At 43.0% G+C, this 25,818-nt stretch overlaps 1 protein-coding gene across 1 annotated transcript in view; it reads left to right on the forward strand.

Moving 5' to 3' along the window:
• IL7R (interleukin 7 receptor) overlaps positions 1 to 18,299 on the forward strand; it is a 55,101-nt gene extending 36,802 nt beyond the window's left edge. The window contains exons 7-14 of the mRNA XM_032205566.1: positions 3,639 to 3,756; positions 9,377 to 9,515; positions 11,275 to 11,429; positions 13,157 to 13,311; positions 13,687 to 13,861; positions 14,310 to 14,400; positions 16,366 to 16,441; positions 17,796 to 18,299. Coding sequence (XP_032061457.1) covers positions 3,639 to 3,756; positions 9,377 to 9,515; positions 11,275 to 11,429; positions 13,157 to 13,311; positions 13,687 to 13,861; positions 14,310 to 14,400; positions 16,366 to 16,441; positions 17,796 to 18,299 — 1,413 coding nt within the window. The remainder of the gene's footprint in view (positions 1 to 3,638; positions 3,757 to 9,376; positions 9,516 to 11,274; positions 11,430 to 13,156; positions 13,312 to 13,686; positions 13,862 to 14,309; positions 14,401 to 16,365; positions 16,442 to 17,795) is intronic.
• Positions 18,300 to 25,818: the final 7,519 nt, after the last annotated feature.

The following is a 25,818-nucleotide window of genomic DNA, read 5'->3' on the forward strand; positions in this document are numbered from 1 at the left end:
TTAAGAATCTGTCTTGAATAAGTACTAGTGGCCTGTAGAAGGGACACAAAATTGTGTCATCCTTTCTTCCAGCCTTTCACCTCTCTGAGGAGCAGGGTAGAGCACGTCAGGTCAGGCAGTAGGACCAGCACCCTTATTTTGTAATATATAGAACCCTCACCCCCTGCCACGCCATGGAGAGAGCCAAGAAGCCCAACAATTTCTGACAGATCTGACCAATGTGAGAAATGTTCCCTCCCAGTCCCAAGCTGATTCACAAATTTACCCATTGATATAACACCGGGAAACACCTACTGAGTTCCTCAAACACAAGGATGCCTGTATCTTCCAACTGTCACTGTCAACATGAACTGTCTACACACTAGGATGTCTGAGAATGTGCTTCACTGGGCTTCCACAAGTGCCACAATCTCCCTGAACTGGCTGTTTGAAGAGGATATATGGTAGAATGATATCTACCATCTTCATCTTACTAAACAGGTAGTGGTGGCAGACTTAATGCTAGAGTATGTACAGAGGCCTTTTCCATTTTTATTTATTTTATTTTATTTTATTTTATTTTATTTTATTTTATTTTATTTTATTTTATTTTATTTTATTTTATTTTATTTTATTTTATTTATTTTATTTTTGAGAAAAAACAGAATTGAAACAGACTTTTGTGTCCAAAGGGTAATCAAAAAACAAGTGAACAAACTGTGTAAGAAGTGAACAAAGTGTTAATTTATAAATTACTTTCTTAATCAGTCATAATCAACAGATGAAATGTAAGCAATAACCCAAGAGGGTACCAGGTCATGTGGAGCAGTCAGTGCGAAGTGCTGAGGAGCTAACACACCACATGGATAGCACAAAGCTGTGAACCACAGTGCACTGAAGAACTTGTTTTCCCCAACTGTTAGGTTGTAACCTGGATTTTGCTCACTGCTAAAAATGTCTGAAGGCTCAGAGTAACTCAGAAGCTCCAAGCAAAATGTTGGGGCCAGCAAAGGTTGGCACACCACTGAAGGACGGGTATGTTTTTTGCTGTACCATCAGAAATCTTACCTATTTAAACTGTCATTGTTGAGTCATTGTCTTCAACTGTGCTTTTGATAAATGAGTGTATGTACCTAATCTATCGGCTTTCCAGAGGCCCTAAGAATTTAAAAAAAAAAAAAAAAAGGACAAATGTATCCCTTTGGTCAAATTTGAAGCTTAGATTCAGAAAAATGTATTTTTCTTGTTTATGGAACCCTGAATAAGGAAATAAGGAGACAGATGTAGAGTAAATTTATAGAAAGATTAATCCAGTCTCCTTTCAGCCTCACCTGAGTATTAACACTTCAGCTACCCTAAAATTTGGACTCACACAAATTTGATTTCCTATCTCCAGCATATTAGAGAAAGACAACAAAGTGAGACTGATGGACTTAAGTACCTCTTAGAAATCAAATAACTTTTGAATCAGAGACCCAGAAGTAAAACAAAATGTACTTTTGCTTCTGGGTTTTTCTTTATACTAGTTTTTTTCTTTTCATTGTGGTCCCTCATTTCTCCACCCAGACAAAATGCAGCTATGACAACATGGAAATCCCCTGAGCAGCACAGCTCTGATAGTAAGATTGTTCAAGGCTCAGCCGAAATATTATTTCTGAAGTCTTTTTCTTTTATTTTGCTTCAGCTGAAACAGGAAAAAAGAAAAAAAGAAAAAAAGAAAAAAAGAAAAAAAAAAAAAAACGATCAAAGTGATAGCCCACTCAATTATAAACAAGAAAAATTTAAAGTGAGAAGGTGTAATTTCCGGATAACAATCACTTTGCATGGGAGAGCCCTTCTTTATTGATGTTTCTGGCTGAAAATGCAGTAGAAATTACCTTGAGGGTATCTAGAGTAATATGATGTCGAATATTACTAAGCCAGGTGATGAAATCCTGAAATAAAATTTTCTAATAAGATAGGGTAGGCCACAGGGACATGAATTCACCAAGACCCAATCTCTTTGATTCACATTTGGGGTCAATGATCTTGGAGTCAAGTATAGGAAACTCAGGAGGGAGAGGTGAGGGGCTAACTACTCCTAAAGTCCTGCCTACTGACAAAGCCCTCTGAAAGAGGGTATTTCTTTAAAGGGACATTGTATGTATCTGGTTGCCCCAGATAATTTTTTAAGACCATCCTGAGCAGGGTCTGGTCAGGCCAAGGTGCTGCCATGTCCATTGCATTTGGATAGTTCCCTCTAATGTCCATGAGCGGGATGTATCATGGAGGTCTGCCAAGCAGATGTCTACCCCTTTTTCACCTTGGGCTTTTTTGTGCCATGGAGATAAACATATACATTTAGGGGCTTAGATTTTGTCTTTTGAAAGTCTGTGTTAGGATGAGATGAATCATGCTGCCCACCAAGTAAACAGGGGGAAAGTCTGAGAAGCTCTAGCATAGAATATACACTGCAAATACCTATATTTCGTCAGGTGAAGGGTCCCATCCCAGGACAGGACTTGATACAGGGGTGAGAAATTTCCAGTTTCCAGGCAGCCCTGCTGAGCTCTCATGGAAAGGGGGCTATTTCCTCCTATTAAAGCAGTGTGGGGGAGCCCAGAAGCACCCCCTTGGGTATCCACTACCCCTGGTCAGGGCAGGGGGTGCCACTGGTGAAGAACCCCTAGCTCTCTGCCAAGAAGGACACTGTTCTAGACAGGAGGGCTGAGCTTTCATAGTTCTGTTGAGTGGTTTCTTTCCTTGCAAACAAAAAAGTCACTGCGGCTTGCATGTTGTGTCTTTTTATAGTGTCACCACTTTTCTGCTTGCTTGGGCATTGTTACCAACCTTGCCCTCAGTTTCCTTTACGCCTGCAACATGCAGCTTTCTTGGTGCAGCCAGTGCTGTGCGGGATCTTGCTCTCCTCTCTCAGGTCTTCTGCTCGCTTGTAGTTGCCCACATCAGTCAGCTCTGTGCATGGCCCTGCATTACGCTTTGGTGTGCGTTGGTGTATACAGCCACAGAAAGTGTGCATAGGAAATATTTAACACCTCTTTATCATCCTTTTTCTGCCTCTGCTTTGTCCACAGACTGAAAAAAAGAAAATAAAAAAAAAAAAAGGAAAAAAGTGAGACGTGCCACTTTGTTCTCAGGAGCTGGGTTTTTGCTGGATTAGTCCTGTAAATCACAACTTTTCTGGGTCGGCATTGTCTTATTGGGGACTTGTATGATGCCAACACTTAAAGAACAAAAAACAGCAATTGCACTTAACATTTCATAGCTGGAAGATTTTTTTCTTTCTTGGAATAGTGTACCTCCACTGAGAGGAAAGTGGATGAAAGGACAGAACCATTTCCTCAGGAAAATCAGAGCAAGAAATCCCACTACCCCAGACAGGAGCATGGTCCAAGAAACTTTTGCATCCAGCCCACTGGACTTGACCAGATTCAGCCCAATGAGTTCAAGGGGCCTGATCCAGAAGGTCCTTAGTTTTGAAGTGGGAAGCTTGTTTCAAAGTAAAAGCTCTGCAAATATCTTCTCTCTGGCTTCCTGCTCTCTGCCACTAGTCATCCTTGCCAGCATGTTTACACTTCCCCTCGCCTGCGGTTGTTTTATCAGGCAATGTGTTTGTTCTGCGTCTAGTATAAAGTGAGTAAGCGAGGGTTTCACACACACAGGTCCTGCACACATGCAGTGTGCTCAGGATGACACGGACGAGTACAGTATTGAGCATTTTCATCTTGTTTCTTCGTACCACTTTTGGGGAAAGTGGTTGCACTTCAGCAGATGGTGATGGTGAGTCATTTCATGTTCATCTTTCCACTCATGTATGATCTTGAAAACCTGAGCTAAGAGCTCCAAAATGCAACTGCTGGGTTAAATATGTTAAAGTTTTAGCCTCCAGCCTCTTTCTTTCAGTGCCAGTACCTGAGGTGTATGTGGAGCTGGCTTATCTATTTAATTCCCAAGTCTGCTGACCTTTTAATGTCCAAACTTGTCTGAAATGAGGAGGTGATTCCTGTATGCAGAAGGCATGCAAGATCAGACCTGTTAATCCTTTATTTTTGTATGTAGTGTTTGTGTGAGGAGTTATGCCTGTTTCACTCTCCTGCAGTCTAGGATCACTCTGACCTGCCATCAAAGGATGCCGAGGTCTGACTTCTCTTGTTCTTGGCAGTTTCCTCCAAAGAAAATGTCTTAATATACGTCAAGTGGGGCCCAACTTGTTCCACTTCAAAAACAAAACTTTCTTTTTTTCCTTTAAACAGTTGTGAAAGCTCTACCTGCGGATAGTCCCATTGTCTTTCGTACCGTGGCTGAGGCGGCAACTCAGCCATGGGCTTCTCACAGCCCATCACTAAGAGCATTCATCATTTACGTGCAAAAAAAAAAAAAAAAAAAAAAAAGATAAATTAACTCAGCGGATTAAAGTCAGGCTTATTGCAGATTTTGTTATCTCACTTGGACAAATGAAAATTATTTAGTCTCATCAAGATCAATAAAGTCACAATCAATTTAGACTCAATCAAAATCATAAAAAGCAATGATAAAAACCACTGTCTTTCAATCTGTTGTCCCTTTTCTCAAAAGGGAGCTGAAAAACTGCATTTGTAGATTCAGTCTCAGATCTGTTTAACTCTTACTTGTCTAATATTAAGCAAACAGCTGTGACAGAGCTTGCTGCACAGTGTCTGAAGGACATGGACTGTCATTCAGTTACTGGTAGCTTTAGGGTACCAAAATTTCATCAGTAAGGAGCAAAATACTTTTCTGGTTTGTAGGAAGATGATGTCTGTTTACCTATCCTGTCTCACATATTTAATGGCTAGAAATCTCTTTTTCATGTAGTTGTCATTTGTTATACAACGTATATATATACACATACACACATACGTAGTTAGGTTATGCATGATAAGTTTTTGAGTTAGTAGAAAACAGAAGAACTCAGAACTGCATCCATCAAATTTTGTTGTGTTTGTTTGTTTGTTTGTTTTTTCTTTTTTCTTTCTCTCTTTCTCTCTTTTTTTTTTTTCTTTTTTTTTTTTTTTTTTGTCTCTCTTTACCTTTTGTTTGTACAATTTGCAGCTGTTTAGAGCTGGATTTTGCAAGCAGCTACAGTCGTAAGTGGTCAATGCCAGTGATTTATAGCAGATGTCACTGAAATGTTCAGGGCTTTCCAACAGCAGATGGGAGAAGACCTTTCCTTTGTTTCCTCACTAGCTTCCAGTAAACCATAACTAATCCTTTGCTTAGAATTAAAGAAAAACAGATTCAGAAAATCCCCACTGAGCAATTACCAGCTTTTATAATTTCCTTATGAGTCATATGGGTTTGACCAATAAATTGAAGAGCATGATAGATGTTTGGATTTCTCTCTGTCTCTCAGAGTCACCCTGCTGCCTGACAAAGTGCCACCAGCCAATGCAGGCATGATCTCATCCATGCTTAGGTGCAGAGGAGAGGAGAAGCTTAATGTAGCACTTGCCTTCTTCTCCCCCTCTTTGATGAGCAGCAGGTTGCCTCCTCAGCAGTGCCTCCCCAGCTCTGTCCCTGGCCTGACAGAGCAGTGGTGACCCCAAAACTCCCAAGAGAGCTACAGGGAAAATGAAGCCAGGGTAGCCACGGATGTGCAGGCAGGCACGGGCAGGAGCAGCAGGCAGGGGCAGGACGGCCAACATCAGTGGCCATCTTTCCCAGACTTGTTCAGTTTATCCAACCCACATCAAAACTGTTGTGATGAAAACAACTCCTTCCTGAGACAAATAAACCCTAAAACAAGATGATATGCTGTCTGCTGCCATCATCACTAGAGCTTTCACAGGGCTCTGGCCACAGAGCTGGTCACTTCATCGACTTTGCAAATTCTGTCAATGATCCTGCAGGCAATTACTAGTGTCTTCAGTTTCACACATTGTGGTTAGTCCTGGTGGCTTCAAAGCATAGCCTCTGCTAACACTTCTCTTGGTAAAGGCTTGTGAGACTCTTGCTGTGATTTGAAACATTCTGCTGGGTGTTGGCCAAACCCAAGGGATGACCATTTCTGTGAAAGACCTGCCAGGGCTGTAGCTGTGAGAGCAGTGTTTCTCCCTCTGTAATCACTCCATCTCAAGCCATGCCTTGATTTCAGCAGAGCCAGGCTCAGGGGTCTGTCTGGTCTGGGTTTCTAGAGGAAAAATACTATAATCTTGTAAACTTCTAATTGTGCATACAGTCCTTAACTATGGGAGCCATGCTGGAGTCACCACAACTATTTATGCAGCAGACACATTCGTGTGTGGTATTTCTGAAGTTTGGGGAAGAAGCGTGACGGGCTACACACATATGTACATCAGATAAAAAAGAATTTCTTAGTCCATGGAGGAACTGTACCAGGAAAAGCACTTCAAATTTGCATACTTAAGGCCATTCATGAGGCTTAATTATCATGCATTCTATAGTTAGGGTGTTATTTCCATGAATAAGGAACCATATTATCAACAATATGAAAGTTCAAAGAGGTAAAGTCAGCTTTTCTTCTACCTAGGCACCAAAGGTGAACTATGCTGGATAATCATTAAATGTCTAAACTGCAAGAGAAGACATTTTTCTTTCTTTTGATTTTGCAGTCAGCCTTACAGGGATTGACTTAAAATTTCTGTTGCTTTTCAGCGAAGCAGCAGCAGACAGCTGAGAAATTCTTTCTGATATGCTATTTATTAATATGATGTTTGCCAATTCACCATGTTTATATAAGATAATTTGTATGTAAATTTTATACGCAGAAGACACCAAGCAGTCTCTCTCTATTACATAAAGGAAGATTGGCCATCCTAGTTCACAAGTTTTAATGCTGCCTTGAGGTAACTATGCGTATAAACAAACCAATCTCCTGGATCATTGTAGCTGAAGTCTTAGGGATGTGTAAAATGTATGTACATACCAAAAAAAAATAAAATGCATGTATATACAAAATATATGTACATGTAAGCTTTGAGTGTATTTAACTGTCTAAAGCTTGGTAGGTTGGTGTGTTGTTTTTTTTTTTGTTTGTTTGTTTTGTTTGTTTGTTTGTTTTTCCATTTTATACAGATTCATTTCAGCTCACTTGTTATCCCCTGAATTTTGAATGTATGTGTATATATGTACAAACACGCAGACTTACCTCAAATACATAATTATATATTATATACATTTTTGTAGATACATGTCTGCCCTGATGGCTCAGGGCTGTGTTGGTCAAGACTTTTGCCTCGGTGAAACTGCTGCAGGGTTTGTTCTGGAGTTGCACTGGCCTGTGTGTCTCTCTCTTAAATGTGGTGGTCAGAGAGCACGGCATGCTACCTGTGCTGCACAGGTTGTCCCCTCAGACAGGCTACCTTGGTGGAAGATGCCCCATTTCCTCTTCCTTCAGGGAGAGCCAAGCTCCCCTTGGGACAGGCAACACCAGACCTGCAGTGAGAAAGGAAGACCTGGAAGAGCTTCTTAGCACCAGGTGCTCACAGTGGAAATGGGCACTAAATCTTAGCTCAGGGGATAGATCTGATTCTGGAGCAGTGCAGCATCAGATGCTCCTGTGTGAGGGACCCTGGGGGGATGACACTCTTTAGTTACACATTCATGCAATCACAAAACTCTCCCCTGCTTTCTCCATTTTGTTAAACAATGACTGTTTTGGATCTCCAGGTGTGCTCCCTCTGCAGACAAGGTCTGTATCTCCCCGTATGCTGGCAGAGTTGGCTGGAGATTATGGGGTATCACCAGCAGGACTGTGAATTGCAGTGTCCCCTCTGTGATCTGAGCCACCTGGGCCACAGCAGAGATGACCATTTTCTCTGGGAGGGACTTTCCATTGGGAATATCTCCATGGGCATTTCCCCACACAGTTTATGCAAGTGCTTGAGTCACTGATATTCCTGGCGCAGCCCAGGATGTGTTCTTGCTGCAGCAGGCGCACAGCATGGAAAGGGCACATGGTGGAGTGGGTAAGAGACAATCCAGTGGAGGATCAGGAATAGTCCCTGGACATAGGGGAGAGAGTTACATATCATCACTTAACCACTGGTAGAAGGGGACAGAGGCATTCCTGCCCTGAGAATCCGCTGAAGGGCTCGCACTGTGCTATTGGCTACTGTGGGTGAAATTTCATGAAACTGGGCTGAACTAGCATTTTCTGCCGGAGAGGAGTCCTCTCAGAAGCATCAGTTTTTGTTTCACTGACCTTATACATGCCAAGTGTAGGACATGAGACATATGTTCTTAGTCAAATCATGATTGTTTTATGAGTCATCGAAGCAAATTTGCAGGAAGCTGTGTGTTCTGGCAGAATGTCTGAGCTTTCCCTCCTCAGCCCAAACTTGTGACATTTCAGAAAACTCTGCAATTCAGTCAAAATGTGCTGTGGGGCTTAATTGCCTCATGACACCAAAATACTCTGGCTTTCCTAAACCCACCCATATCATTTTCTAGCCTTCCCAGGTACCTGGGGACAGGCCAGACCTGCCCAGACCTGCCCAGCGCGGGCAGGGGCAAAGCAGGGCAGCTGGTCCTGGTGCAGGAACAGCAATAACAATGATGTGCAACCTTGTCTGTGGGTCTGCTGCTTCACACTCAAAGGTATTTGATGTCCTTTCAGGCTGTCCTGAGCTGAAATCCCTACACAAGTAAGTCCTGTTGAAACTAGCCCTTGCTTTTGAGCAGACATTAGCCCTGAGCATCAGCCCCAGACACCTCTGGCAGCACTTGTGCAGAGTGTATCCCCCAGTGTGTGTTTCTGTGCTGTTTGTTTTCAGGAGTGTTTTGGTCCTTGTCATGTCTATTCTGCTTTACAACAGGTATCATGAATACATATTGCTCCCATTGCTCCCCTTTGCATGCCCAAGGATAGCAGCATTTTGTGGTTCCTAATAGGAAAACATATTTGAAAAAGTTCTGGGATGATTTCAGCCAGGGCAGGTCCTGCTTTTTTCTTGGTATAAAAATAATCTGTAACTTTTAAAGTGAGAATTCTCCTGGCTCAAACATAGGAGGAATTAGAATTGGACTGCAGAGTGAACAATATATTTAATATATTTGTACCTCACGGAGGTTTAAAGGACAACATTAGCACCCCTCTTTGCCCATGATTAACAGAATAGCACAGACATTGGGTGTCATGTCTGGATGAACCATCTGTGATGCAAAATCATTTTACAATTCACAGGCCAATGTGCATGTTGAGTGGGTGGGCTTCATTGGCATGCATGGAGAGCAACCTTGAAAGGTGCAAGTGGCTTTTAATTTCATTTTGAACAAGCTTGCTTTGCTTCTTACAAAACATATAGGCTGATCCTCTTCCTTTTAGGCAACCACACAAAGAAACAACCTCCTTTAAAATGGAGCTGCAAACTGAATACACATGCTGGTTTGCTTCAGTACCATTGTGTGAATCTCTCTCTAGGGACCTTTGAAGATGACGAACCAGGCAACTTTGACATTGACTGCTTCAGCCAGCTGGAATTTAAGGATTCCTACAGCAGCCTGACCTGCAACTTTACAGAGATGCCTCCTCACAACACTAACCATACCCTGGCTGTGTGGTAAGTGCTGTCAGTCTGTCCTTTGGTAAACTTCTGGGAAGATAAATGCTAAAGAATAGTTAGTCACACTGCCGAATGCTGGGAAACAGGAGCAGAAAAGTGAGACTAAATTCTGTTTCAGAGCATTTTACCAGGTTTAAATACTACATTTAGAAAAGAAGAAGAGCTTACTGAAGCAGAATCTAACCCTCAAGAAGAAAAAAAAAATCAGATGGAAGGATCTATGAAGGCTATTATAATGTCTCCAATAGTCCTCATCTTGCTCCTATTGCTCTGGAGCCTCTATTGTTTTTGGTGAAGCTAAGCATAAGACAAAAGCATTTTTTCTTTAAATTAAACAATTTTAAAAAAGAGAGAGAGAGAGAAAGAGAGAGAGAGAAAGACAGAGAGAAAGAGAGAGAGAGAGAGAGAGAGAAAGACAGAGAGAAAGAGAGAGAGAGAAAGAGAGAAAGAGAGAAAGAGAGAAAGAGAGAAAGAGAGAAAGAAAGAAAAGAAAGAAAGAAAGAAAGAAAGAAAGAAAGAAAGAAAGAAAGAAAGAAAGAAAGAAAGAAAGAAAGAAAGAAAGAAAGAAAGAAAGAAAGAAAGAGAACAAAAGAAAGAAAGAAAGAAAATGAAAGAACAGAACGAAAGAACGAAAGAACAAAAGAAGGAAAGAAAAGAAAGAAAGAAAGAAAGAAAGAAAGAAAGAAAGAAAGAAAGAAAGAAAGAAAGAAAGAAAGAAAGAAAGAAAGAAAGAAAGAAAGAAAGAAAAAGAAAGAGAAAAAAAAAGGAGAGAGAGAGAAAGAAAAAGCAAACCCAGACTTATCAGTAAATAAAGTAAATAAGTAAATAGTAGGAATGAATTTGAAGAGGCGGATCCTTTCCACTGTGAATTATTTCATGAGAAGTCTTATTTTCCACTGAAAAGGTCTTTATCTAGGTCAAGACAAAAGTTAAAGAACTGTCTTTGCACACACAGACATGCAAAACACACACTAGAATGAGTATACAAAAAACAAAAACTTACCAAACTTATCTCCACTTCTAGTCAAGGCCATGAAACACTTCCACCTTTTTTTAAATACACCTAGATGAAGAAGCTCAGATTTTGTTTCTTTAGCATACTTCTGCTTTTTCCCTTTGCATGTTTTTCCTGAAACCGAAAGTACAGTGACAACCAGCAGAAGTGGATTTTTTTTTCTTTTTTGCATCTTACTTTTCTAATCACTAATTAATTTCTTTCCAACTGGTTCATTAGAATTTTTCTGTTTTCATGGGGTTTATTTTGGATTTTGGCTGAAGTTTTATGACAGTCCTCAAAGACAAGTCAAGCAGATGGAAGAATACATAGATACATTTCCACCTCTGAAAAGGTATCATATGTCTCCCTCATGGCCTGGCTGGCCATTGACCCCTCAGTCAGTAAGAAATTCCTCATTACCCTATTTTGCCCTATATCTAAAATGCCAGCAGTAAGTTCATTTTTAAAGATACAAAGTTTTTCTTAATACATGCATCTCCAATATAATAGTTTTGTTGTTGTTGTTGTTGTTTTTTAGGAGCTCTGGGACTCCTCCTGTGACTCAGATCACTTTATTATTTTGCTCAAAGACCATGAGGAAAAACAATACGCATCCTTTAATCTCTTTATTTGCATGTTATTTTTTCTTATTTCATATGGAGTCTCATTTCAGTTAAAGTGATATGAGCAACCAGGATTTGCCCCGTATAGTTTTATAGTAAGACTGAGAAGAAACTAATGTGTCACTTTGCTCAACAGTACCAAAGAAGACAGCAATTATGTGTGTTTCAATATGGAGAAACGGGACAACGTGTATTTCTTACAATTCACTGATATACTCTCTAATAAAGATATTTGCATGGAATATGAGATAAAGAGAAGAGTCTGCAGGAGTCTGTTCATCACTGACATTGGTAAGATATTGAACATTTTGTAGATTATAAAGGTATAGACATTAACAGGTGTGTGTGTGTGAATTGTCCAGGTGGCAGCACCTGAAGGTCAATCTGGATAACATAGAGGAGGTATAAAATGGTGTCGTAGGATAGGATGGAGCCTGGGTTTAGGTGTTGGTAGAGTGTGATGCTTCGAAGATAAAGATGACTAACTCCCATTAAAAATGTGCAGCTTAATACTGGCTTATCATAACACTGTTTGCCCAGACCTGGACCTAGAATGAATCACACAGGTGGTAAAAGCAGCTGTACCTGGGCTTGGATGAACTGTCAAGCAGGGATATTTTGTCCATTTCTTACTAGGGCTTGCTCAGTTTCAGGGCTGACCGGCTGAACTCTAGCCGAACCTTGTAGCACACCAGAATCCCACACAGGGACTGTGGGGTTGCAAGATCTCGCTTTTTCACACCTTGCTTCTTGCTGGAGTCCATGGTCTGAACAAAGTGTTCAGGCATCCTGCGGGGCAGAAAGGACACCAAGAGTCCATCAATGGGCTCATCAAAACCATGCTAGGAACCTGCCTACGTTAAGAAATAGGGAGCTCCAGGAAAGAAGGGTTACTTAGGACTTATTCCTCTTGGAAGCTGGTCTCTTTCCAGGGCTGCAGAGAAGCCCTTGTAGGGCAGCCCTGTTTTCTGCTCTGGTGCTGGATTGCTTTGCCTTCCTTTGGCAATAGTCACAGCAATATCCTGCTCTTATAAAGCACTTCTGCCTCAGTCCAATTGTTTTGTAACAATCTGACACCACCTCTGTCTTGTGGGACAGCTTGGCCCATCTCTGGTGGTGTCTCCTTCAAAACTGTTGGTGCTGCATGGAAGGATTAAATATTTGGAGAATACGGAAGCAACGGGCATAATATGTGACTATATGCATTTTTGTGAGAAAAGAGACACATGGGCTCTCTGTTCTTGCAAGATCTGATGATAATGCAGGAAGCCTCATTGGTACAAACGTGGGTCCCTGTGATCCTCAGGCATGTCCAGCCTCAGGCAGGGCTTACAGGGCCACATAGGGATATGGCTTAGTGGGGACTGTTAGCGTTAGGTCAGAGGTTGGACTCGATGATCTTGAGGTCTCTTCCAACCTAGAAATTCTGTGATTCTGTGATTCTGTGATTTTGGACTTGTACTTGCAAGGGTGGTCATTTTGCCTTGTCTCCTTCTACAGACCAAGTCAGGTGTGGGTTCACGGCAAAGGCCTGGAGCTGCAGCCCCCTCTGCTGCATCTAACACTACCATGCTTCCTCTCTTCCTCTGTCCCACCACCCTGTTGGCCACCAGATTGCTTCCAGTGCTTTAATCCCAAATAGTGATCACTTTTGGCATGGGGTTGCCAGCTCAGAGTACTGGGAAGGACTGAATTTCAAGTATTCGAGCATTACTAGGGAAGGGTTGGGCATGCTCTGGAACTACTTTCCAAGACTAAATGTCACAGTCTGAGGAAATGCTGGCCACAGTTCCGCTTCAGCTGGTCAACACCAAGCCCATCTTGGGACCAAGGTATAATGATGAGCTAGCCTCAGTGTAAAACTCACCCAGCTCAGGCCAGCCCCTACTCAAGATAGGTCACCCTGCAGGGACTTAAACTTGACATGGACTCTACTTTTATTTTATTTCTGAAGACCATTTTGTTTTGTAGTTACATTATTCTGCATCTGTTGTATCCTGGTTTGTTGCCATTTGCAGTTAAGCCTGAGGTACCATTCAATATCAACATCACATACCAAAAGGAGGCAAATGAGTATCTTATTCACTATAGTACACCGCATTCATGGAAGAAATACTTAAAAGACAAGTTAATACACCAAATTGCCTATCGGCAGGGAGAAGGTCCTTGGAAGGTAAGTATATGTTGGTGAGCTTACTCTAATTTCTGAAATTAAATGCTATCAGAACTACCAGTATTGTGCAAAAACCATGAGGTCTGCATTTCTTTAGTTTTCCAACTGACAAGTAGGAAAGGAGCAATATCTGTCTTTTGGAAATTTCCGTAGTGAAAACAACCCCTGACCAACAGCTCCCTTGTCTGTTAGGTGCTTCTCTGGGCTATCAAAGTTTCATTCATTTGTCCTTGGGCTTTGCCATGGAAACACAAGACATAACATCATAAAGAAAAAGAAACATCTTCAGTGCAATAATAACAGTGTTTGCCTTGGTGATTTTGCTCTTATTTTGTATGCCTATTAGTCAGTAATTGCATCTTTTTGCATGTCTAGACAATAGAATCGCCATACCTTCAGGTAAAGTTACTGGGGAAGAACCTTGAAACAGATGCCTCTTACGAGGTGAAAGTACGCTCGCAGCCCAACGGAGATTATTTTAAGGGCACGTGGAGTGAATGGAGCGTCTCCAAGAGCTTCAGAACTGCAGGAGACCACTCTGAGGAGAAATGTAAGGGCAAAAAGCACTTCGGTTCACGGGACCCTAAGGGGCCCTTGGGCTGGTGACACCCCAGCTGCCTGGTTTGCCCTGGCAGCAGCCGTGATGAGAGCATGGGGAGGGGAGAACCAGCAGCCACAGCAGGGCCAGCTCTGCTAGGCACCTGGTCACACAATGGAAGTCACCTCAGTGCTGCTGTAAGGATGTGGTGAGCAGCAGCTGCCCGGGGCTGGGGGTGACAACAAACCTCTGGAAACCAGCCTGGAGCTCAGCGAAGGGCTGGAGCCCTGACCACCCAAACTTTCACACACTTAGGGATGTGGGAGAGACCCACCACTGCACCAGGCCAGTGCTAGGAAGGTGCAGTGCTGGGCTCTTGTCTCTGACAGTCTAAGGTGGTTATTGTGGCTAGCAGTGAGGCATTTATGGGCACTGACAGATGTCCTGTGTTTGCCTTTAGATAACAGCATGTTCGTGATTATGCTCTCCATCCCTGGATTCATTCTGTTAGTTGTCATGATTGTCCTGATCCTAAGTTTTTGGGAAAGCAGGTAATCTAGGTCTCTTCATATGAGAAAGATTGTTGCAAGCCAGTCCTCTTCTGACAGCCTTCCCTGTTGTACCTATGATCTATTCTCTTTCTATCTCTGGGCTTCTGTATCAAGTCAAAGGCAGACAAAGATATGTTTTGCAATATAGGCAGAACATACCTCTGCTGCTTCAATCAGACTTTAGTCTTGGGCTCAAAATGCTGGGACCCTTGGGAATCTGAAGCCACCACGAAACACTTACATAGTCAGTGTCTCACTGGGGGCACATTTGACTCAAGAGCTTCATGCAAGACTCAGAAAAGAAAGCAAGCTGTGGGTTTTAGTAAAGTCCCAAGAGGTTTGGAAACTGTATAGAGAGGAGATTGCCTCTTTTCCTTTCACAGTCTGAGTCAGCAGGGTGCTGCTTTCAGAAGTGCTGGGGCAGTGCTCTCTGCATAAAGGGCGTGATGGCATCAGCTACAACCCCAGCTGGGTCCTCATCCAGCTGTGTGGCAAAATCAAGCTCTACAGACACCTCCAAAGCAGTCAAGGCAGAGGTGAGATCAGAGCTACACTACCTACACAGGCAGTCCTTAGTCTCTGTGAGTTTTTTTTGTGTATCAGCTACAAGCAGTAGATAGGTGCACGTAATTTTTTTTTCCAGTATGTAGTGATATATATTTATATGAAATAGATAGCTAGTAGAAAATATTAAGACAATAAACAAGTACAAAAATAATCTGGAGTGATCAGAATATGAAGTGAAAAATTCCCAAGTTCAGCCATAGGAGATGAGTCCCCTGAAAGGCAGGATGCCCAGGGCTGGTTGGTGGCATCCAGGGCAGCTCCTGTCCATGGCATCCAGCTTCACTAATGCCCAGAGGGATGCCTGCATGCCAGCAGCTTTTCGGGACAATACTTGGGATGTCATAACTCCTGATTTACACATGGAGATTGTCTGGGAATGTGGTTAGGTGACCTCAGTGAAACTGTGTCAGGAACATTTTCAGTAATTAAACATTTTAGCCACCTGAATTGTCTACCAGGGACTGGTCCCTGGTGCTGCTTAATTTGCGAGTATAGCTGTATCTTGAGATTTCTAGCTCTCGTTTTTTACTACTGTTGAGCACCTGCACCTCTCTAGCTTTTCTAGAAGTTCTGCATATGTAAAACTGATGAAAAAACAGTTTTTTTTAATATGGTGAGTCCTTCTGAATCTGGAGTTTTCCCTTGTAAAAATAGGGGTTTTATGCTTATATATACATATATATATACACACACATATACATACATATATACATATATACATATATACATATATAAACCAATATATATATATATAATATTATCATACTGCTGATAATTCTATAATATCAGCTATATTTATATCACTGCAAAGTTGAATGTCAGTCAGGCTGTATTCTGTAGATGCATCATGGCTGAGGGTTTTCACAGCAGCACAGCACGAGAACTTTGCTAATTCAGGCAGTAAAAGGAAACCTGTAGTCAAGGTTATAATACAGATACCTGAAGCAGAGAAATTTGGCCAAGGAGTAGGAAAAGATACATTTCTTTGACTAATATAAACATGCAGAGGCAAATATCTGCAAATTTGCACTTCAATCACAGCCTCTTTTTTCACTTGCAGAAGATGGTTTCACCATGCAAAACCCAGTTAACACAGCTAGATGTAAATGAGATCTTTGCCAGCACAATTTGCTGCTTTCCCAGTACTTGGTGAAGTGTTTTACTTTAACTACAACAATTTGTGCACTCAGAACAATGACTATTGGGTGACCTTTATAGCTCCTCTTCTTCTCCTGTCTTTGTTTTATTCTGGAACTTCTCTGTCATAATTCTGGGTAATGCAAGTCACATCTAAGGCTGGGTGAGAATTAGTACAAATGATGCAACATGAACCTCTGTTATCTCAGCATGTCTCATTTTTGCTACTGTTGAACTACTTGTCTACTGTTGCTGTTTCAGGATCAAGCCTGCTATGTGGCCAAACCTTCCTGATCATAAAAAAACTCTGGAGCAACTGTGCAGGAAACCAAAAAATGTATGTATTTCCACTGCCTTTTTCACCTGAGTATAGACTATTGGGAACAAAACTAACTCTCATTACAGAAGGCACATGCATTTGCTACACGAACTGGTCCATCTTTCAGAAATGACTTCTACATTCTGTGCAAGAGAGCTAATATTTGTACAGGCAAATAATAGCAAAGGGTATGGATATAGCAGACAATTCAACTGGTGCCTGAGCTTTGGCTTGTGGAAAGTAACTATAGAGGGACAGAGAACCTAATATATGAAGAAAGATTGAAGCAATTGGATTGTTTTGTGGAAAAGAGAAATCTCAAGGTGACAGTGCTAATCACAGCCTTCTAGTATCTAAAGGGTAGGCAGAGGGAAGGTGAGATATTCTCTTCATAAGGCTGCATGGCAACAAGAAAAAAGGCAAAAGGCAGGTGCCGTTTTGGGGGAAATTTCCTCTAGATGTATGAACACAATCCTTCTCTGTGAGACCTGTTAAACATTGTGTAGGTCACCTGGAGCATACCGGTTGCTGGAAATGTTCAAGTCTTGGCTACACAGAGCCCTGGATAACCCAGTTTAAGGTCATGTTTCTGGCAAAAGGCTGGACCAGGTGGACTCCAGAAATCATTTCCAAGTGGGACATTGCAGTGCTTCTGTGAAACTGTGATCACAGAGCAGGATGGGAACCCTTTGCAAACATTCCCAGTGATACTCACGTCCCCTTACACAGCCAACAGAATTGCTCATAGGCCAGACAGCACATGAAACACTCTTTGCCAGATAAAAGTCTGATGGGTAAATGCCACAAACTTTGAGGGGTAGGATTAACCAGTTGCCTTAAAACTACATCTACTATATTTTTTCACTAAGGAAACTCAGCACAATTGTCTTGCCAACAATCCATCTGGTGGATGATTAGCAAGTTCTTAATTTTCAGAGGTCAAAGATATCTCTGCCTTCCCCTGTGTTCTCTAGTGCAGGGATTCCTAATGTGTTTCAAGAAGTCAAGATAAAATTTTATTTCTTTCACTGCTAAATTAGGAACATAGAACTGAAAGGAACTGCCTGTGCCAGCACGCTTGTTCCTATTAAATGGCAGGTGTGCAGTAGATATGTGGTTCCAAAAAGTCTCTAAAAAAATATTCAGTGGTGCTGCCTGCAGGAGACCACATAATAGATTTAGATTAATATGCAAAAAGATGTTGAGCTTTGAAATAGCTAATTCTCTACTAACCTGTTTAGCCTGTTCAGGGTTACTTGCAGAGTTAAAGGAATAATAAATACCTTTCTAAAATCATACGAACTATCAAAGGATCTTTTCTGTCAACTGTTGGCCACTGTTAACTGACTGTGCTGTTCCCTTTGCCATGCAGAATTTTGATATAAGCTTTAACCCAGAGAGTTTCGGTTACGTTTTTATCCATAAAGTGGACGGCATTCGAGCGAAAGCTGAACAGGAAAGTTTTCTGCAGCCACCAACTGCTCCAGAGACAAATGTTCCAGCAAAGGTTAGGAGTGCATCAGACCTGAAGAGGAGCCCTGCAAGGACAGACAAAAGCAACCTAAACCTGTCCATGAGTTACGGAGGAATCTGTTCATCAGAAGCCCTGCATGGTCTCCTGGGAAGCAACCAGTCTGCAGACACTGAAGGCGTCTGTGGATCCAGCATGTATGAGGTGTGTCACAGCAGCGGGGTGCCCCTGTGTGAACAGGATAGTGACTTTCCCTCTGCTCCTCCCCTGGATCCCTCAGGCCAACTTGGACCAGAGCCCCTGGAAGGTGACATGGTATCCCAGATGCCACCTAGCAGTGAACTGAGGTCACTGAACAATGAAGAAGCCTATGTTACCATGTCTAGCTTTTACAAAAATCAGTAGACCTTACAGACATGACAGAATGCTGTTTTTTCACCAACACAAGTGGGATAATGAAGCGGTCTATTTTGTTTTCCTGTGTCCTGCAGCAGCGAGCTCCCACCTCCACCATGCATCCTGATCACAGTGCAAAGCTGTACCTACAAGGAAGTGGGTTCTTCAGCCTTTTAGTGCTGAGTATCCTAACCTCCACTCTCAGCCTGCTGGCAGCAGTCTCCACTGCAGCAGAAATGAAATTTAATTTAACCTGACTTTAATCTTCAGATCTGATTAATCCAGAGCAATGACGCTGCACTCCTAGACAAGGATGACAGCATCTCTCATAAAAGTGAATGCTTCTGATAAGCTCTTATTAATGCCTAAGGAAGAAATATGGTAACAAATTCAAGTTAAATAGCATCTGATATCTTTCACGCCAGCACAGATCAAGAATAACTCGTCTGCAGTCAGTGGAAGTCCACAAGTTTGCAAAATGCCAGTAAATGAGAATTGCATCTAAGCATTAATCACCTGGGGATTCAGGAGCTTGGCCACTGCAAAGGAGGTTTCCTTCGAGCCCCCAGGAAAAAAAGGCACATGGAATCACTTTAAGAAGATGTTTTCTCAGACTGAATTTTTTCAGATAGATGAAAACAACACAAAACCCAGCACGCAGCTCGTTTGACTACCCTGGAGTCAAATTCAGGGTCCATGGGAACTTCTGCTAGTAGTTTATATTAAATATCTTCAGTTATTTCATGTATTATCAATTTTTTTTAGATGACACAAAACAGAATCAATGAAAAGCAAACTCCTAGCTCTTCCTATAACTGAATCAGGGCTGTAAAACACATGTTGCTGTCTTTCTCTGCAGCTCTTACACAAGCATTAGTACAGCATGCAAATACTTTCCAGGACAGATGGACAGATCGGGTAATGTTTGCTTACTAGCATTAACCCCAGTGACTGTGGCTGCATGAGAATGCTTTGAAGTTGGCCAGGAACTTTTCTCATGCAGCTTCTGGCCTAGGAATATGGATGGAGCATCATGGATCTTGCCGCTCATCTCAAGATCCATATTTTAAAAGTAGTAGCTTGTAACTTGCCTGGAGGTGATGTAGAAAAAACCTTTAACATTATGACTAAGGAAGGCATCCTGTCCCTTCCCATTAATCCTTCTCTGGACTCTGTGCCCATTTGTAAGGGGCTCCCCACAGGCTGCCACTCTGGGAGGGCTGAGCCACTTCACTGTCCCTGTGGGACGCTGCACACTGCGGAGCACACGCTTGGAGACAAAGCTGCTACAGCCACATGGTTGCATGACAGCCAAGCAGTGTGGCCATGGGAAATCCAAGATGCTTTGCTGTGCTCTGGGGTTGGGGTTCACCACACTGTGAAGTATCAGTTCCTCTAGCTGCTTGAAATCCTCCTTGTTCATGTTCATGTTACCAGAGTCCAAGGGTAAAAGAGTCCTCCCTCATCCTCAGAGCTGCTTGAACATTTTCTGACTGCTAATAACCACGGAGAAGTTGTTATATTTGATGTAGTCTGCTGGAGAAAAACAGCGCTCCCAAGACAGCTCTCCACCAGCCCCAGCTCCACCTGACATCTGGGGACCCTTCAGACAGGGATAGCTTTATGGTCTCTGCATGCAAAGTGGCAGAGAGTTTGGCTCATGATACTCCAGTGACATTTTACAGAATTGTTTTTATTACTGTTTCTCACCAAACGACAGGCTGATTAATGCAGTAGAAAAAGATGAAAGCCCTGGACATTCATTTCCTTTATGATATTCGTATTTCATTTTTTTAAAAATAGCTGCTGGTAATGCTCATGCTGTGCAGACATGCACAGCATGACTGTAGATGTGGAGAGAGTGTACTGGGAAGACAGCCTCTTCCAGTAACGCAGTGACAAAGAGGGGATAGAGGAAGAAGCAAAAGTGCATCAGAAGAATCCTGTACAGTATGTGCTATGCTTGTTCTGAGCTCATACATACATTTTTAATGAATACAAGTGCCACCACCAATGTCTATTTGCACTATTTGAACAGTAAGGTACCGACATCTAATAGTCTTTCTGCTTGTCCAGAAGAGTATACAGAATACATACAGAATACAAAATATAAACAATTTTTCTGTATTTCTTTAATACGGAAAAAGAACCAGCAATCTCGTGTTTATTTAGTGTAAGCACTCCAAAATAGTTACATTTTTCCTATGTAGTCCTCATATTTTTGCATAGCTGCTATGTTTAAACAATCTTATTCTCTGTGCCTAATGGTTTTATTTAATTAGGTAACTTGTAACCTCGGTTTTATAATGTATTTACTGTATTAAAAGGACATGGCTATTTGCGTGACCTATTTGTGTTGATCTTCTGTCTTCTTATGCATATCTATCAGAAGAGGGTTTACTCTGCCAACACTGAAATTAGGACAATTTCATGGGCGCTACCTAGCTTCAGGCAGGATAAATCTAAAATAATTCCAGACAGCTCAGCGGTGTGAAAGCATGGAAGTGGTGCCTTGTGGCTGCAGCCCACCTCCTGCCAATGGCTCACAGCTGCTCAGGGGGGCAGAAACATTGACCAAGACCCTTTGTGCAGCCGTGAGTCCACACCAACAGCACCAGCAAAAGCAAAAAGCCCTCAGGCTTGCGAAAGCACAGGTATGCAAACATTAATGCAAATTCTCATGCAGGTTACAAGTATTTCCTCAGAGATGGTGCTTTGGTAACACACTAGTGAATGATGGCAAGTATGAAGCCTTTGGTTCAATACGTTCATTCCGCTGTAGCTTTTCTTCATGAAGACTATAAGCTAACTCATGCCAAATACAGGCATTACTTTCTTCTAGTTGTGTACAGGATGAAGTCTATCCAGAAAGGTGTATTTTCAGGAGAGCAGCAATGAGCACAGCCAACTTGAGGAGGGTCAGCAGTAAGGTTTCAAAGGTCCCTGGCTCTGAGATACAGCCGTGAAACCCATTCATTGAGCCACATCCAACTGCTACCAAGTCAGTGCCAGCGACCTGGTCAATGCAGTGATGTCTGAGCAAGTCCCTTCAGGCTGAGCTTTTGCAAGCACTAAGCCCCTGCGAGACAGCGCTGCTCAGGGATTAGCGCTCTCTAAGCATGCAGAGACTAGCAGTGCTCCTTCAGCTTTGACCATCTGGCCTGAACAGTGGGAGGTGAATCTCTTGTGAATAGTCAGTCCCTGACTATTTTGTAGGCATTGGGTAATGGTATTTCATCAGCCCACTTGCCCTGCTCTGCACGTAGCTGTCTGATGTTGGGGTGCTGGGCACTGTCAGGCTCCCACTGCTGTCCTTTCCCTCATCTCTCCACAGTCCTTTTCCATAATGCAAGCATCTCCTAATGCCACACATACTATCACCCCTGAAATAAACTAAGTCTTTTGTCAGGTCTAATACAGTCGCAGACTAATTTTAATGATGCCGAAAAATGTTAATTATCTCCCAGGACGGTAATTGTCCCCTGCTGGGTTTATTAGTTTGTTTACCAGATATCCTCCTCTTGTGCATGTTCATTAAAAATATCGATAAAGCACATAAAAATGCTGCTTGTAGGGTGCTAAGCATGGGGACCATTTCTGTCAGGGTGAAGGAAAGATTAAATGCAAGTGATGCACTGTGAAGTTGGGCCATGAGATAAACAACGAGGCAAAGATGCCTTCACCTTGCAGCAGGAAAGGACGAATCTCCTCCAGGTAGGCCCTGATGCTCTGAGAGGGCTCCTTGCCCACATCGAGCTGGGGACAAGGATCTCCTGACCCGCGAGGGGAGCCCATGCCCTCTCCTGTTGTGATCCACACGTTTGGGATCTGCTCTGCACTCCTGAGATGATGCCCCATGCCACAGGGTGGCCAGCCACCCACGCAGGGATGCATGGCTGAACAAAGGGCAGACGGAGACAGCAGAAGCCAACCGTGAAACCACCCCAGTAGGAAGGGGCAGGAGGTTGCTGGGGTCTATGTCTGCAAGGCAGGGGCTCAGCTCCTTCTGGGCTTCCCAGCAGAAGTGTTTCTTGCCTGCATTTGTACAGTAAGGCTGCAATGTGGCAGTGAACAGCAGCAGTGTTGTGCTCACTGTGCTTTGGGCTTGAGATAGTTCTCACTTTGGTCTCCCGTTCCTGAAGCTATCTCTTCAAATGAGCTAAAATGCAACATAAAGGAGAATTACTGCTTCCATGAAGCATTATTTTGGGGTCAAAGTACTGTGATCATGAAGAGTCCCAAATCAGCACCACTGTGTATAACAGAATATTGGCAAAACAAACATAATCTACCAAGAGAGAAAAGAAGTGATGATGCTGGGAAATGCAGATGCTCCTTTTTAGAGATGCTCCATCGCTTGGCTCACCCAGCCAACTCCAAATTTCACCAAGACTTGGCTGTTCCTTGGCCTTTAGGTACCTCCTATTGAAATGCTAAGCCACGTGGAAGTGCCCAGCAGTGGGACACCACCGGTGTCACCCCATCAGAAAGTTCAGAAAGTGCCCCCCAGAGAAGAACAGGGGAAAAAAAAACAAACCCACAACAAACTAAGCAGTGTTTCACATCTTTATTGCCTCTGCTTTCAAACAATGTGGGGCAAACAATAGCAAAATTCAGAGTTTCCAGGATTTCTGCATCATTAAAATGAAGTAGGCATCGGTGTCCACAGAGGCACTAACTGCGGAGTAGTAGTTCAAAAATTCATCTTTTGTAACCTAGGAATGAGAAAAACAGAGCTAAAAATGTGTGATGAATAGACTGTAGCCCACAGCAAGGTGTTTATGTAACACGTTCCCATGTTTTGCAGAAAAATCTTTAGCCCCTTTCAGAGAAGTCTGACTTTTTCATCAGGTTGTCCTGATCTGACATCAGGATGTGCTGCCCCAGCAAGCTCTGACACTTTGTTTATTCCAATAATTCTGAGGTCAGTGTATTGAGCTTGGTGTGTTTGGAGACAGAGTTGTTGCTATGTCCTGGCAAACTGAATGTAAGACAAGTTATTCTAGTTATTGCTAAATATTGATTGCAAGACTTAGATGCTGCAATGAAATTAGAGTATTCCAACAATAAAACCACCACCAGATGAATGCAAAAAGCTCCAAATGTTAGTATAGATATATATATTATTATTATTATTATTTAATTAAAAATGAGAAACAAAGCAGAAATCCATTGGTGGGACTGTCTCAAATACTAAGTCTATGCCATAAGATCAGAGCTTCCCTGGAAGCAATCATAGCAAAAGTAACAGAAAATGGGCAGCTGGTGATGGCATCGGGCTGCTCTCAGCATTTTCTGGTTTACCATGGGAAGCTGAGCATGCTGCTGCTCCCAGCACAGAGGTCAGTAGCAAAACCAGCCCAAACCCACCAGGCTGGCCCCTTCCATCAGCTGTTGCCGGCAGAGGTGCGAGCCCGGCTGCGGGGTGGCACAGCTCTGCTCTGCCCATGCAGTGGTGAGGCTTTGGGTTAGGGCTGTGCAGTCACTGCCTCGCTGGGTTTCATTTAGCAGCATGCACAGCCGGTTTAGTCTGCAAAAACCTCAGCAGCTTCCATCGCCCCTGCCACGACAGCTTTCTGCCAGGGGACCAACAAAGTGAACCAGCTTGGTGAGCACAACCCGTGGCCTGATTGCAAGAGTGAAAGAGGCTTGCATCAAAACTTGGTTACCTGAACCAAAAATTCTTGCTGCAGGAGAGAAACATGAACCAAACATCTCTGGACCAGATCAAGCCAAAAAGTTTCACTCCAGGAACAAAAATACAAAGCCACAAAACCACACCAGGGGCAAAACCAACATGCAGTACCAGCTGTTGCAGAAGCAGCCTTTCTTTTCCTGGGAACATACTGAAGGGAGAGGCTGTGCCCTGCGTCTCCCCCCACTTTGTGCCAGTTTGGTGGAGTCACAGAGATGTTCTGATGGCCCAGGTAGAGGTAGAAGAAAGCCATTTCCCTCCCTAAAGGACCAGATGGGTCAGACAGCATTTTTGCAGCAAGGCTGGAGCCAAAATCTTCACCTCTTATGTTGCCTCACAGCCCTGCAGACTCAGATGTTCCTATGGTTTGTGCCATCCTGTTTAGCATCTGTCGCACAATCAGAAAGAAGAAATAAAATGTTCGAGCGTGAAGTACCAACCAAGATCTGACAATCTTGATGGCAGCGCCAGATACGGTCACGTGCATTGCCACCTATCTCCCAGCATCTGCCGTGTGTGCTCTGCAACCACGGGCTGGCAGGACAGCCTGCACCGAGGTCTATCTCCAGCATCTGCCATCTCTGTACCCAGCACACAGCAGCCTGAGGCTGGGCACAGGCACTCAAGCTTCGTTTGTGGCTCTGCTGGCTGGCAGCGCAGCAGCCTCAGCAGAGAGGGGTGGTGAGGGGTTGAAGGGCAGCTCAGACTTTTGAAGCAATATGATCATAAAAAACGTCCTCCTGAAGGTGCTGAGGAGCACACCCCATGGGTGACAGGACAGCAGCTGGGCAGAGTGAGGAGCCCAAAGGGTGGGTGCTGAGCTCTGACACCAGCACAAGGGGCTTGAGCTCCCCCGGCTCCCACACTCAGGCCAACATAAGAGGCTACATCGAAGGCTGCCTGAGGCTGGTAGCAAAGTTTCTGCTGGCTTTAAAAATGTTTTGTTGTTTCCAGTTCTGCTGTTTGGTTCTGTTGTTCCTGCTCCCAGTTAATCCTCCCCTCTAGAAATGTATATTGCTCTGGGGATTAAGTAAAATCAGAAAGGGTTAGTACTGGGAAGACAAACTGGTTAGGAGTTGCAGCTATGTAGATTTAAATTTCCATTGCCCTTGATTAAATGTCAGCACAACAGATTACTCGTGGAGTCTGAAACCATGAGCTAGCATGTCAGAAGGAAAGCACTTCATTTTGTGATGCCTGCCATCCATTACCATTGCTTTCTTTTGAGTTGAAATTTAGAAGATAGCTAACATGATACCCTGTTCTGGAGCCAATTAGTAAATGAAAAAGAAATGGATTGCACACAAGCTGCCAGGATATGCAAAGTCTTTATTTGCAGCAAGTTTGTTTTTCATATAACCTATGCTAGCACCTCAGTAGCATCTCAGTAAGACTCCTATTATGATCAATGGTAATCACAAAAAAAAACTCCTTCAAAAAACAGTTTACACTGTTAGCCAGTATGCAAATTTCTAGAGGCTCACAGATCAAAGACAATAACTGAGCTTGCACAGCATTTACTAAGGAATTTCATACACCTATTGCTTGTATTGAGGTCATGGCTGGAAAAAACAAAAGCAGAGTTTGCACAGGACTAGAGCTACAAGCACTCAGGACTGCAGTGCTCCAACTTAGAGCAGTCAGGCATTGGGATGGGTTGCCCAGGGAGGTGGTGGAGTCACTGTCCCTGGGGGTGTTCAAGGAGAGGTTGGACGTGGTGCTTAGGGACGGGATTTAGTGGGTGACATTGGTGGTAGGGGGAGTGTTGGACCAGATGATCTTGGAAATCTTTTCCAACCTTAATGATTTTTATGATTCCATGTGTTTTGTTAG

The sequence above is a fragment of the Aythya fuligula genome, chromosome Z (genome assembly GCF_009819795.1).
Source record: "Aythya fuligula isolate bAytFul2 chromosome Z, bAytFul2.pri, whole genome shotgun sequence".
In the NCBI taxonomy this organism is placed as follows: Eukaryota; Metazoa; Chordata; class Aves; order Anseriformes; family Anatidae; genus Aythya; species Aythya fuligula.